Source organism: Merops nubicus, unplaced genomic scaffold (genome assembly GCF_000691845.1).
Source record: "Merops nubicus isolate BGI_N331 unplaced genomic scaffold, ASM69184v1 scaffold41262, whole genome shotgun sequence".
In the NCBI taxonomy this organism is placed as follows: Eukaryota; Metazoa; Chordata; class Aves; order Coraciiformes; family Meropidae; genus Merops; species Merops nubicus.
The window spans coordinates 3,663-18,221 of record NW_008593680.1 but is presented as its reverse complement, the minus strand read 5'-3'; the positions used below and the strand labels follow the sequence as shown (position 1 = coordinate 18,221).

Here is a 14,559-nt window from a genome sequence, read left to right as displayed (position 1 = left end):
TCCTCCTCCTCCTCCTCCTCCTCGCTCACTCCCTCCCCGCTCTTTTTCCCGCAGGGAAGGCGAGCCGCTGGTTTGGGGTTGCGCAGTCCAAGTCGGCCAAGACGAACGTGAATATTCTTCACCAAGAAGAGTTGATAGCGCAGAAAAAGAGAGAAATCGAGGCTAGGCTGGAGCAGAAGGCGAAGCAGGATTACCTGAGCATACAACAGCTACCTCTGTTTGGAGAGTACGTGTGAATTAAGGGGCTTTTAGCCAGGAGCTTTGCTCACACAGAATGTGCTTCTTAAAGGGAACCTCAGAGAGGAGCCTTACAAAGCTCCTCCAGCTGGAGGCAAATCCTGAGGAAGCTGAAATTAATAATTGACTAAAGATTGGAATGGAATAGTTGCATTTTACTTGATCTGGCTATGTTATTCAGATCCTAGCAAGGGCAGATATGTACTAACAGCAAGGTTATTTTAATATTATATTTTAGTTCTGCTTCCTATTTGTTGTCTTTCTCATTCTCCTGACTCCACAAAGAGTTAGGACAGTTCTCCAGTTAAATGCCCACCTGGAGGCAGGGCAGGGTAACAGAGCAAGTAGAAATCCTGTTTGAATGGAGGAGTAAATGAGCCAGGTGCAGAGCATGGGGAAATGCTGTGAGCAGGGAGGTGGATGCTTCTGGTGCTTTTGAAGAGGGAGGTGTTTTCACTGCTAGATGAGAGATTCGTAGCCACAGGTCTTTGTTTGCTGGTCAGAGTGAACGTGGGTGAAGGGGGTGGGGAGGATGATGATGGGTGCCCTCACCTGCTTTTCTTTCTCTGTTCAGAGATGATGGTACTGACAATGAAGCCTGTGTTTCCAACAAGTTTGTTAATGATGGCAGTTTCCTCCAGCAGTTTCTCAAGCTGCAGAAGGAAAAGTCAAGTACTGGTAGGTCAACTTCTGAGCAACAGGAGGGCTTCCTCCCCCTGGTGGCACCAGCTTCATGTGAGCTGCCTCTGTGCCACTTTAGAAACCCTGCTATGAGCTGTTACCAGTACGAGTAAGTTCTAAAGCAGTGGTGACCTCTATAAATTTGGATTAGAGTCTTCCTTTGAGATGCCACAGGGAGGTTTGCTCTCTTCAGATCCCTCTGTAGGTGATGTAAACTCAAATATCTCTTTTTCCAGCCCAGACATGCTACGATTTTCGAGCTTAATTCTCACTTTGTGCAAACCCTCACAGCTTTCTTTCTGTGGTGTAGCTTTTCCCAGTCCAGTGCCTTTAACTTACTCAGAAAATAACAGCCTGTGGCAGCTGTTTGACCACCTGAGTTGTGATTTCGGAGACGAATCCCGTTGGGATGCCCAGGAATTATTTTCCCCTCGTTTTTTTCTAAGAACCTCCCCCAAGTTCTACTAATAACTCGGCAAACCCTTCTGCATCCAATGCTGGGAAGAGACCTTTGCTGTTTGGGAAGAGGCCCGGGCAGGTCCTGAGCAGCATGCTGCACCAAGCCAGGAGCTACTCCCATTCCAAACAGAGCCCGCTCGTTAACCGCCTCAGTGTCTTTCAGTCACCTGATGAAGAGGAGGAGGAGGATTATGAGCAGTGGTTGGAAATTAAAGGTAAATGAGGCCCTGTGTTTTGTTTGATTTGGGGTGCAGGCCCTTGTGGTGGGGGGTTGGTTGGGTTTTGTCTTTTTGCTGTGATTTGCTCTTAGCACGGTTGCTGTGTGCAGAGCTCTGAATGACACCAGTTGGTGCTAATGGGCTGCTCCAGAGCTGAGAAAAGCTCACATATTGGTTGTTGGGTGTTACTGACACAGCCTCAGCTCCATGCAGGAGATTAATCACTCACCAGGGCTGGTTTATGCCTGGGAAGGTTTATTTTCTCTGGGTTATCAAGGCGAGCACTTGGCCAGTCTATAAATCTCTGTGAAAATAAGATATTTCTTCTCCAAATATTATACTCTTCATGAAGCTTGATTGTTTGCCCATCAGAATTCTCCTTTTGTACAATTGCATTATGCCCAGCACTAAGTTCTCTAGAAAATATGTAGGTGTAATGCTTGTATTTTAAGTAGAATTTTAGGGTTTTTTTTCAGTGATAGAAAATGCAAAGCCCTCAGTTGGAGAGTGGCTGTGTAGGGGGAGAAATGATGTGTTCCTAAATAAAACTACATGTTGAGGACAGAACTATGATTAGGTAGAATCAAAGTTTCTGCCTCACTTCAAAGTTCTATTAGAAATCTCACCTCTAGGTCCTGACTGCTTTAAGTAGGATAGAAACCCACTGAAGGATGTTGCAGCACTCAAATAACCAAGTTCTTTGGGCTAACTCAGGCTGGGAAGCCAGAAGGCAGATTTGCTAATAATCTGAATTTCATGCATGTGTATTAATCAAGGATAAAATTAGATTGGAGCTGCTAAATAAGTCACACTAAGCTTGGTGCCATAATTTATTTCATCACATGTTTACCAACCCATGCCTGGTTATTTCTGGGGGGGTTTGTAAAAGTGTAGTCTGAGCAAGTCTGAGCTTCCAGTGTGCAGTGCCCTGCAGGGGGGTGAGAGGCAACCACTGCCTGCAGAGAGCAAAGGTGGGTGATAGAGACCCTTAATTTAAAGATAGTGGGTTCAAATCTAGCCTAGATCAGCATGGACAACTCTGCTCCTCTGTGCTCTGCCCATTTGTTGTCCAGACAACAGCCTGTGTTTGGTTCCTGTTGAATGTGTCCTGCAGCAGCTCTGCAGCCACTGTCAGTGGGTTTGTTTCTTGGCACAGAAGCCAAAATACAGTTTCTTGGAGACTGAGCTCTCCTCTCACCTCTGGTGGGATTCCCTCCAAGCAAGGGCACATGCCAGCAGGGAGAACTCCATGCTCCAGCTCCACAATCTGCCTCTGCTCACAGAGCCATGTCTTGGGAGCTGGAATCTGTCCTCTAGTGAGCAATGTGATCAAACCAAATTCCTCTTCCTCCCTGTTGGGTTTTCTATGGGGCAGAATTGTCAGAAGCAAATGATGTTGCAACTCAAGTTGCACCCTCACTGTGGTGAGCCAAATTTCCAGTTTCTTGGAGGAGAAATCTAGACAACACATTACCACCCTGCTGGGGGAGCTTGGAGGCTGACAGCAACCTAGGGATTGTGATTTCTAGAGCTGTGTTAAGACTGGATCCCCCATTTCATCCCTTTTTCTTCCCATTCCCGTTCTACTTTTTGTCGGCCGACGTGGTTCTTAGAAGTAATGTCCCTGTTGCCTGTTTGGTGTGTGAGTTGAACCCCAGTACTGACAGCCTGCTTAAAGTTTTACCCCCAGAGGATGCGGAGACCCGGCAGGTGGTGGAAAAGCTGGCTAGGTTCGTGGCTGAAGGGGGACCTGAGTTAGAGAAGGTCGCTGTGGAGGACTACAAGGATAACCCAGCTTTTTCGTAAGTGTGGGGGGAACTCTCCTCTTCCAAAGCAGAATGTTACAGCTCTTTGCAGGAGAAAAACCTCAGCCTTATGTAGGTAGTTCTGGGGGGGGGGTTGGTTTTGTTATTGTTAAGATAATTAGGAGTGTGAGCAGCAGGTCGAGGGAGGTTCTCCTCCCGTTCTGCTCTGCCCCACTGAGGCCACCTCTGGAGCACTGGGGCCAGTTCTGGGCTCCCCAGTTCAAGAGGGACAAGGAGCTACTGGAGAGAGTCCAGGGGAGGCTCTGGAGATGCTGAGGGGCTGGAGCATCTCTGTGCCAGGACAGGCTGAGAGCCCTGGGGCTGTGCAGCTGGAGAAGCCTCAGAGGGGATCTGAGCAGTGCTGAGCAAGAGCTAAAGGGCCCCGGGGGGCAAGAGGCTGGGGCCAGACTCTGGTCAGTGGGGCCCAGCGACAGGACAAGGGGCAACGGGCACCAACTGGAACCCAGGAGGTGCCACCTGAGCAGGAGGAGAAACTTCTTTGGTGTGAGGGTGGCCGAGCCTGGAGCAGCTGCCCAGAGAGGCTGTGGAGTCTCCTGCTCTGGAGAGATCCCAAACCTGCCTGGCTGTGACCCTGGGCACCCTGCTGGGGGTGAGCTGCTGGAGCAGTGGGGCTGTACAAGGGGATTTCCAGAGGTCCCTCCCAACCCCACCCTGCTGGCATTTGGTGGTTGTTTGGTGGATTTGAGAATTGTTATGAGTAACTCTTTTATTGCTGGGGAAACTGAGGCAGAAAGTGACCCTGTGGTGGTGCTGAGGAGGCAGATCAGGGAGAGCTGGGAATGCAGCCTGGGGGGTGTGGAGCACATGGGGGTCCTGGGCTCAATCTCGGGCTGGGTTCTGTCCCTGACACCCTCTGTGGTGTGGACAGAGGATTCCCTCCTCTCTCAGAAGAAGTTATTATTTATTCCTCTTGAAGTGACACACAAAATTTGGTTGGAAGCCCTTAGATTAGAGCTCTGTGTGTTGATACTTGCTAAAAGCTGTAATCCCCATGTAAATCCATTCTGTGTAATTGATCCTTTTTTGTATTTTTTTTGTTTTGAGCTCTTTACATCCCAGAGTATTGAGGTTTAAAAAGCTGTTGCTGACCTGTATTTTTTGCCCTTTTTCCCTCCATCTCCACCCTAGGTTTTTGCATGATAAGAACAGCAGAGAATTCCTTTACTACAGAAAGAAAGTGGCAGAGATAAGAAAAGAGAATCAAAGTTCTCAGGCATCTTCTTCTCAGAAAGGTAATTAAGACTGGGAGAATGAGTTTAAATAAGTTAAATTTGACTTCTTCACTCTGTAACTGCTTCTTAGGTCTGGTCTGGAGACAGCTGGAGTGGATGTTTGGCTGCCAGGTTGCTGCCTGTAAATAAAATCCTGATTTGGAAGGAGATGTTGATCAAACACCACCACGATGGCATCCAGCTCTTGTGCCAAAGGGGTTGCTCATAGAGCCCTCACCATGCTCTGCATAAAGGGCTCTGGAGAGAGGCTTCCCTTTTATTTCTCCAAAATATTAAGTGAACTAAAATGCTTCTCCATTTGGGTGTGTTCCTGAAAGTGTTTCAGCCCTGAAAATGCATTTGGGAAAAGTTTTTCCTCAGATGTTCTTTGATATAAATGGAAACAGTTGGTTTGTTGAACATAATCTCCATTTCTGCTGCTGTTTCCTTATCTGAAGCTTTTAATTCCTGCTTGGGACACAAATCCTTGCAAGGGACTGTGTTTTTTGGGTGGGAAAACAGCAGAAGTGGTCACTGTGCCAGCAGACAGGTGGTGTGGGAGCAGTGGAGGCTGCTCAGCTGTTGGGACAGGAGTTGTGTAGCAGGTGAAGTGTGGCCCAGGGGGTTCATGGTTCATCACTTCTGGTCCAGCCCCTGATCCTGAGCTGCTCTGTGGCCCTGGTGAATCACTCAGCCTCTCTCTGTCAGCTTCCTGTCCCTGGAAAGGAGTCTTAATGCAATTTAATTGCCACACTGATGAGTTAGTGGCTCAAATCATGGTGTGATGGACTGGAGGCTGAAAGAGCTTGTTACCAAGATCAGCTAACAGATACAGTGGTTTGGAAGCTCAGTGGTATTATCTGTGCTTTACAGGTGAGGAATATTGAAGCAAGGAGAGGTTATAACTTGTCCATGGCTTATGATCATGTCTTCTGCCTCCTGGTCCTGTGCCAGCACACTGGAGCTCTGGCACTGGTACCATGCAGGCAGAAAAAGTCATATAAGGCTGTCATGGCTAAGTAAATTATTTGCCAGGCACCTTAAAAATGTTAAATATGCTTGGAATGTTCAATGTCAGAACCTCCTCTGGGCCTTTGGACAAAGGCTGCAGTAGCCACCTCTTCCAGGTGAGGACTGGGACTGTGCCATGGAGAATTTCCTCTGTCCTGTAACCTCCCCCTAAAGCAGCCAGTGGGTGTGTAGTGACACCTGGCAGGAGGCTGGATCTGCTCCCAAGGGACAGGGCAAGAGGAAACAGCCTCAAGTTGCCCCAGGGGAGGTTGAGGTTGGCCCTGAGGAACAATTTCTTGCCCTGGAGGGTTGCCCAGGGCTGTGCCAGGCTGCCCAGGGCAGTGGTGGAGTCCCCACCCCTGGAGGGGTTTCCAAGCCGTGGAGATGTGGGGTGAGGGACACGGGGCAGTGGGGACCTGGCAGGGCTGGGGGGTGGTTGGACTGGATCTTAATGGTCTCTTCCAACCAAAATGATCCTGTGGTTCTGTGACAGGTACAAGTGTGGTATTAGTTTCCCACTTTCTCTGAGGTGTTCCCAGTGCTCGTGGGGACATCAGTGGCACAGTCTTTAGCTGGAGCTAATTGTGAGTGCTGAGGTGTAACCCTGTGGGGAAGGAACAGAATTCCTCTGCAGCAGAGAGAAACGAGGGTCCATCTTTGAGGACAAAAGCTGGTTTGTCCCTTAATCTGCTCTCATCTCACTCCTGGCACAGAGGAAGCTGCTGTGTGAATGGCCACTCCTCTGGCTGCAGAGCTCTTGTTGCAATGTCATGTTTTTGTGATATAAACTCTAATGACTGTTGATGTGCAATATTTCTAAAACTTAAACTCGACCTTTTGCCCTTATTCTGCTCTTGGGGTCCTTAGAACAGATAGGCTTTGACTGTTGCTGGGGTGAGTTGGGCCCAGTACTGACAGCCTGCTTAAAGTTTCACCCCCAGAGGATGAAGAGACCAAGAACTCTGCTGAGAAACTGGCCAGGTTCATAGCAGACGGGGGGCCCGAGGTGGAGGCCATCGCCTTGCAGAACAACCGAGAGAACCCCGCCTTCAGGTAAAGGCAGGACCCTGCTGGGGGCAAGGAGGGGGCTTTTCCCTTTGCTTTTTTTTTCAGGAGAAATAGCAGGCAAGCTCCTGGTACCTCTGAAGCCCCAAGGACAGCACGCTCATGTTGCTTTCCCCTTCCCAAGCCTCACGGTTCAAAGCGAGGCGCGGAGAGAGAGAAATCGATTTGCTTTCCCCCAGATTAATTTACAGCTTCCACCCCTTTGCCTGCTTCCTGTTGCAACGTCCAGCTGCAGTTCTAACCTTTACACTTCTCCCCATAGCTGGGTTGTGGTGGGAGCCCCCAACCCACCACTCATCCTGCTGCTGTCCAATTAATTCCTGGGTTGCCCCTTCCCCGGGATCTTTGCGGGCGGGTCGGGCTCCTTCAGCTGCAGGTGCCCCTTTGGAGGAGCTTTGTCAGCCCTTCAGTGTGAGCTGTTCTCTTCAGTGCTCACTGACAGCTGTTTAATGCCTCCCTTTGGTCTCATCCACGTTTCATTTTTCTGCTCTTAGAAACAATTTGGTGTGTTCCCTGGCAGTGAAGGAGGGGGTTGATGAGCCTTATTTGTTGCTGATATTTTGGCATTTTATTGGCTGCCTTCTGGCTCTCTGGGGTACTCCCACTGTGTTGTGAATTGCATGAGACAGATGTGCTAATATCTGAGCTGCTTCATTATTTGCTTTGAAACACTGCTGTGATCCCACCTGAGCACAGACAAGTTAAACACTCTCTGCTTTGTTAGGATTCATCAGGTCTGCTGTCAGGAGGACCCCATCCTGCCCTCTGCCAGGTCCTGGAGCAACCTTTGATGCTGTTAGTCAAAGGGGAGGGGTGCAGGACCACGTTTAGGGAATTTTAAAATGCATTAGCAAGCCATTTGTGTCTGCCCATGCATCTGATTCTCTCTTATGCTCCTGTGGGAGCAGACACTGTCCTGAGGAGAAGTTATATCCAGTCTCAAACAGGGCCCTCTAAAAAGGGGAGTGTTGCAGAGGAGTTAGGGATGGACAGATGTTCTGGGTGAGGTGTTTAAGCTGGGCTGAGCCCAGAGTGATAACGTGTTTGTGACAAACATGACTGTACTCATTTATTGTTATTTTCATTTTATATTGCTTGGCTGCTAGATGGAGGATTGCTCATGTTCTTCCCACAGAGACTGGGGAGTTCTATTTTACCCAAAAGGTCAGAGATGCCTATTTCTGGATGGGGTAGCAAATAAAGCAGTGGGGTTTTTTTTTGTGTGTGAGGGAACAGCAGGAGTCATGGTGTAATTAAGCAGACTGGTAATGTCAGTGTTCCTAGCTTGAGCAGAGGCCCTGGGAGAGTTCCCTGAGACACTGGTTTGGCATTCCCATTGGGGAGACCTGAATGTTTCCCTCTGAACTGAACCCCAACATGTCGTGGAGCAGCTCTGGCAGTTTTTCCAGAGGTGTTCTGGAGGGCAGGTGGATTCTGGGGGAGCACTTTGTATTTCCACGATGGGAACGTGATCTTTTGAGCCCTCTGTGTTTATTGGGCACCCAAAATAGCTGTGGTTTGGGAGATGGGCCTGCTGATGCCAGAGGCTTGCAGGGTGGTGAGGAGGTGGAGCCCTGCACTGCTCACACGTCCACACAGGATGGAGCTGGAGAGCAAGGAGCTGTGGGGCAGGGCTGCTGCTTGTGCAAGAGCACTGCAGGAAGGCAAGGCCCCCACCAGGCACTGCTCTGCCCAGCCCCGACCTAGGACTGTCCCATCTAAACTTGCTTTTGGGGTTTTCCTCTTGTTTCCTTTCTAGGTTTTTATACGAGCCAAACAGCAAAGGCTACAAGTACTACAGGCAGAAGCTGGAGGAGTTCCGTAGGGCCAAAAGCAGCACTGGCTGTGCCCCCTTGCCTGGGGAGTCCAGCCTGAAGAGGAAGACCAGTCCTGAGGCATCACCATCACCTCTGTCCTTACCATCTTTGCCCCTGCCCTCACCTTTGCCCTTGCCCTTGCCTGTTCCCTCACCTTTGCCCTTGCCTGTCCCCTTACCCTCTCCTCTGCCCGTCCCCTCTCCTCTGCCCTTGCCCTCATCCTTGCCCTCACCTTCACCATCCTCCTCTACCACTCCACCTGGTCAGACAGCTACAACCACCACTGGGACAACAGCCACAGCCTCAGCTACAGGCACCACCAAAAAGAAGAGGAAGAGCAGGTGGGGGCCAGAGGAGGACAAGGTGGAACTGCCCCTCCCACAGCTTGTCCAACAGCTGGACTCTCCCTCCCCTCTTTCAGGTCAGTGGGTCTCTGTGTTGTGTCAACAGATCAGTTGTCCTGGGGGGTGTGTTCTGCCTTAGCCCAGCTGGCTTTGTAAAGAGAAAACCCATGGAGCCTTATCTCTTGTTGTAATCTCCTTGGTTGCCAGCCCCTATCTCTCAGCTAGATCTAGCAGCTAACCCTCCCCTGTGTGGAAACCCAGATAAACTACTTTATCTCACAGGCACCAGGGACTGGATCTGATCATCCACCAGCTATCTCTCAAACCCTGCTGTGCTATAGCTCATTACAGCCTCAGCCTCTACACTGTTTAGAGCTATTTCACTTCAGGAAGAGAGTCTGTCAGAAAACAAATATCAAAGGCTGAACTGTGCTTATTCTCCATGGCAGGAGAAAATCCCCAGGCAGCACTTCGATCCCACTCTGACTGATCACAAGGTGAAATGGGAATAGCTGCTCCTCAAGTGCTGGCAAACACAAGCAGAACTTCCAGTTCCAATTTATGCCCATTTTAGTTCATTTAATTACAGGTGGGGTTCACAGTCATCCAGCATCAAGGTTCATGCCTCTTAAGACCAGGGGAAATGGCTTCAAATTCTGCCAGGAAGGGTTAGGTTGGACGTGAGGAACAATTTCTTGCCCTTGGAGGGTTGCCCAGGGCAGTGGTGGAGTCCCCACCCCTGGAAGGGTTTCCAAGCTGTGGAGATGTGGGGTGAGGGACACGGGGCAGTGGGGACCTGGCAGAGCTGGGGGAAGGGTTGGACTTGAGGATCTCAAAGGTCTTTTCCAACCCAAATGATTCCATGATCCTGTGCTGCTCTGCTACTCTGTCTCCAGCTGCCAAGTTCACCCAGGGAGTGCAGCTCTCCCAGTGCTGGAAGATCATTCTTCCAGTTGAGGCCATCCTGGGGAGCTCTCAGAGGCTGAACTGTGGTGGCCCATCTGTGCATATGCAAATTGCTAATTAGGCAGTTAGAGATGCCTACAAAAAATGGAGCCACTCAAGGACACCAGGTGAATGCAGACATTTAAGCTGGCATCTTTGAATCCTTTGCCCAATTAGTGTGGTGTGGGGAAGGGATGTGAGCAGGAGGAAGATAAGGGGTTGGCAAATGGAAAGAATTAATAGTATGAAGCTGGAGTTGCAGGAGAAGTAATAAATACCTGTCTCAATAAGGACCTTTTTCAAAAAGCAATAGCAGAACAGATGAAGTGGGACTAGAAACAGAGCACAGGGTGTAATTTGCTGGGCTGGGTGGTGAGGCCACAGATGATTCCCAGTGCTGGGTGACCCTGAAGGATTCCTTGCTCCAGCAAGGCAGTGGGACCTCTGCTTTGCCTGGGTTTTAGAGGAAATTGCTCAGCCCACTAACAGCTTGGCTCCTGAGGGCTGGGTAAGGGGCAAGGGTGGCTGTGTGGAGGTCAGGAAGGACTTTCCTCCTAACCCAGCACTTTGGGTGTTGTTGAGGAGAAGTTCCTGTGTCATTCTGCTCAGAGCCCTGTACAGAAGTCTTGGCTGTACATCTTTAAGTACAGGACCAGGTACCAACCTGGATGGCTTATTCATTTGACCTTGAATTGCTGCTCATAATAAAGCAGAAATCAGATGCAAACAAAAAAACCCCAAACCCTTCCCTGGTGCTTGTCCCTCTGCAGTAATACTCTCTTTCTTGCAGACAGGAATGAAGCTTCACTGATGAAGCTGAAGCTGGGCTCTCAAAACAAGCACCAGCTTCCATCTGAATCCCTCCTGCTGCAGGGGGGGCTGCCAGGGTACCCCTGTGCTGCTTCCAGTGTGTGTCCTGCTGCAACCTCACAGGCTCTTCCCTCCCTGGCTCTTTTAGCTGCCCCTCGACTGGACAGGGTCCTGCCCAGAGGTTCCTGCTCCCTCTCTGCAGGGCTTGGTGTCCAGGGGAAGGAAAGGGCAGAACAAATCACCCCTTAATGTGGTGTTAATGCTCTGCAGGGGGAGGGATTCTTTTGTTTTATCAGTTCAGATGGACTCATCCCTTTAGAGAATTAAAGATCTTCCATCTGACAGGTGAAGAGAACCCCAAATTCCTTCCCTGCTCCTGTGAAAGGTGAGAGTTGCAGAGTGTGCTTGGGTACCTAAAGATCAATGTCTTAGTCCTTTATCCTTAGCAATTGTGGAATCAGTGAAGGACTGTTCTGATGGTTTTCCTCTCTGCTCTTACTAAGAAATCAGTATTGTGGGCAGGAGAAAGTTTGGCCCATTGGGACAGAAATAAGGCTGCTCTTAAATGTGTTGGTACCAAAACACTTCACTGTGTGTGTGTGCTGCAGGGACTGATAGGTCTGAGAAGCTGAACACAACAGAGGGGATGTGATTAGTGAACTCTGGGCTAATAGGAAATTACAGCCTGGCATTAGAATCTTCTGAAACTGAGTATGGGATTGGTTTGGGTCTGATTGGTTTTAATTGAGTAAGATCTTCAGGCTATGAAGCAAAAAAAAAATCAGGCCCTTCTGTATTGGGATTTCTCCTGCTGTCCTTAAAGGACACCTGCTTCCCCTGTAAGGAGCTCCTCTCTGGGAGTGTGGGGAAGGGATAAACCTTCAGGTAGTCTTCTGCCAGTGCTGCAGATAGACTGCACCATTAACCCTGTAGGCAAAGCTGATGTCATTCAGGGAAAAAAAAAATGTCTTTTCCCCAGGCCTGCTGCCTCCTTATCTTCTGCTTAGTGCTTGCCAGTGCAAGGGACCTACAAATCTTATCTGGTTTTTATGCAAATTCATTGACATCTTATTTATGAACAGACTTTTCCTGTCTTCAGATGTGGACTTGGGGTGGAGCTTTGCTTTTTCTGTCAACTCTGCCTCTATTGGGCCAAGCCTACAAAAATTATCTCCCGGAGCTAAATTTCTGCAGTGACTTTCAGCATCTCTCAGCACTGAGGTCTGCAGGGGCCCAGAGCAGTCGAGACAAACCAGATGTGGGTTCAGCACAAGGAGGAGCAGTGGAATATGCTTTCTGGGAACGAAAAGAAGCTGCTACAGCCTCACCTTTCTCCTTTCAGGTGGTTATATATGCTGGCGAGCCACCAGCTCGCGGGGCCTCTAGAGCCAGGCCTGGCTCCTAGCCTGAGTGTTTATGCAATTCACAACTAAGCCAAAGAGCTGCTGACCTCTGTGAAGGGCAGAGTCTTCCTCGGTGCATTCAGAGAAAGCTTTCCCATGCCCTGAGCCAGGAGGTGAATCTTTGATGGGGCTGATGCTGGAGCACCCCAGTCTCATGTGAAATTTGGGGCCGGATCCTGCTTACGCAGAGTGGGCATCGTGTCTTCATTCAGAGCATCTCCAAGTCTTGGAGCTTTCTGAGGCAGAATTTGGGCTGTTTATCAATGCTGAATAGGTTTATTTTCCTATTTGGGCTGTTTATCAATGCTAAATAGGTTTATTTTCCTATTTGTTCTTTTGGGGAGCTGGAAACGTGTATCCCAGCACCAAGCCTGGCGTGACAGGACTCCTTGCTCCCCTCCTCTTGGAAAACCTCTTGCAGTGTTTTTACATAACTCTTCCTGCAGAGCTGATGTTGGTGTGAGGGTGCAGAGGCTGGGGCTGTGCTGGGGAGGGCAGATGAGCTGCTCTCCCTTCTCCTTCCAAGGCTGGAGTTAAGGAACTGGGGAGTGCTTGGCCAAAGGCAGGAGGGAAAGGAGGGGAGAGGAGAGTGCTCAGATCAATTGCCCTGAGTGCAGAGGAGAGGAAGGGAGAGGATGACCCCTGGGGCCTAATTAGCATGCTGTGTAGACATTTGGTGTCCTGAACGATGATCCTATTGTTATCGAGCTTCATAATTAATAGATAATGAATAATTAATGAAGCATCGTTTAACTGTAGCCTGGCCTCCCATTCCAATGGAGGGGTTTGCAGTCGTTAGGAAGAAATCCTTATCCTGGTACTGAAATATGCAGAGTGCTTTCAAGTGCAGTTGTGTGTCAGCTTTTAATCCCTTCAATATTTAACTGGTGGGATTTTAGCTCTGAGGTACTTCAGAGAGGAGCTGCCAGCTCTAGGTGTACATGAACCAAGTCTGTGAGGCAGCCTCCATTGTAAATCTCTCTTTCACAGCCCCAGCACTGTTCCTGTTACTTTCTTTCATGGTGCAGCAATTAAAAATAGGCTTCCTTTTCTTTTCCCCTCCTCTTTCTCTTTCTCTTCACTTACCCTTTGAACTCAGAGTGCCGTGAGGTCATTTCAAATCAGTCAGTGCCCTGCCCAGATAATGTTAATGTCTAATTTCAGGCCTTATCTGATAAAACAGCAAAAATCCTTCAACAGAAGGAGTTTCCAGGAGGGGCTGCTGCAGGAAAAGGAGGAATGCATCCATGAGGATACATCTTTGAAAGCAGGGACACCATCGCTGGCGATGCTGCTCTTGAGCCTCTAGATGAGAACCCAAAATCTCCTTGGGGAATGGCAGCTTCCAAAAGCAGCATAACACTCATGTCTTTATTCTAATGGGGTCATTTGCTTTTCCTTTTGAATGAAGCTGCTGTTTACATTGTAATCAGCAGGCTCTTATGTGCACAGCTTGGCCAAGATGCTGACAGGCTCAGAGCTGCTTGTGACTCAGTTCCAAATAATCAAGTGTCACTCTTTGCTGTGGCTGGGGTGGGTTCAGGAGGAAGCCTGAGGAAGAGAACTGATCCTAAGGAGGAATGATTTTTTTAAGGCATGGTACAGCAGGTTGCCACGCAGCATGACCTCCAAGGATGTGAGATGTAGTTTGAGTCCTGAGAAAGTGAGATGGGCAGAGCCTTGGGCCAGGGAGAGGGAACACCCTGAGCTGGCTGGTGAAGGAGGTGACACCCAGTGGCTTTCCTTGTGGTTCCTACATCCTACCAGGTGGTTGTTCTTCAGTGTCTCAATGCTGGAGCCATGAAATGAGTGTAAAACCTCATGTGGGCATCTCCAGAGGTGGTTTTTGCTCGTCCCAACGGCTGTTTCAGATTGTTGAAAGTCTTTTTAATTATGTGCTTATTACAGTTCAAGACCTGAAGGGTCTTGGTTATGAGAAAGGGAAACCGGTTGGTTTGGTGGGTGTGACAGAGCTCTCGGATGCCCAGAAGAAGCAGCTGAAGGAGCAGCAGGAGGTAATGTCCTGAAATGGTTCCCAAATTTGTGTTGTGTTGCAGCGTGGCCGGGTTAGGTGGGAAAATGGAGGTGGAGAGAGCAAAGAAACTTTCCCAGTGGCCCACAAATAAATCTCTAGGATTTGTGCTGAATGCCTAAGACTCATGTGATGCTGCAGTCAGCAGAAATAGTAGAGGACTTGGGGGAATATGAATTAAGGCAGCCAATTGCTGTCCTACCAAACCAGCCCCCAAAATCTATAAGGTCTGTGGTGTCACATCTGCAGCGGGTTAAGCATCACTCCAGCAGTGGGGAGGGGGCGTGGGGACCCTTGCAAGCTTTTGGGGGGGTGTGAGAGCAGAACTGGCTTTGGCCTCAACGTGAGGGTGACGTAGGAGCTGGGTGGGGACGACCAGATGACAGCAGACCTGGGTGTAAACCTCAAGGCCCCTGTGTTGGGAGGAGGCAGCAGCACCCCATGCTCCCGTTTGAGCCGGGCTCCAACCCTGGCAGCTCCTGCTGGGATTTGTAGCTGTC

At 49.5% G+C, this 14,559-nt stretch overlaps 1 protein-coding gene across 1 annotated transcript in view; it reads left to right on the top strand.

Moving 5' to 3' along the window:
• Window positions 1-54: 54 nt before the first annotated feature.
• SUGP1 (SURP and G patch domain containing 1) overlaps window positions 55-14,559 on the top strand; it is a gene marked incomplete at both ends in the record, with an annotated part of 18,163 nt that continues 3,658 nt past the window's right edge. The window contains 9 exons of the mRNA XM_008935509.1: window positions 55-226; window positions 812-915; window positions 1,365-1,592; window positions 3,274-3,397; window positions 4,550-4,653; window positions 6,573-6,696; window positions 8,468-8,669; window positions 8,793-8,946; window positions 13,936-14,042. Coding sequence (XP_008933757.1) covers window positions 55-226; window positions 812-915; window positions 1,365-1,592; window positions 3,274-3,397; window positions 4,550-4,653; window positions 6,573-6,696; window positions 8,468-8,669; window positions 8,793-8,946; window positions 13,936-14,042 — 1,319 coding nt within the window. The remainder of the gene's footprint in view (window positions 227-811; window positions 916-1,364; window positions 1,593-3,273; window positions 3,398-4,549; window positions 4,654-6,572; window positions 6,697-8,467; window positions 8,670-8,792; window positions 8,947-13,935; window positions 14,043-14,559) is intronic.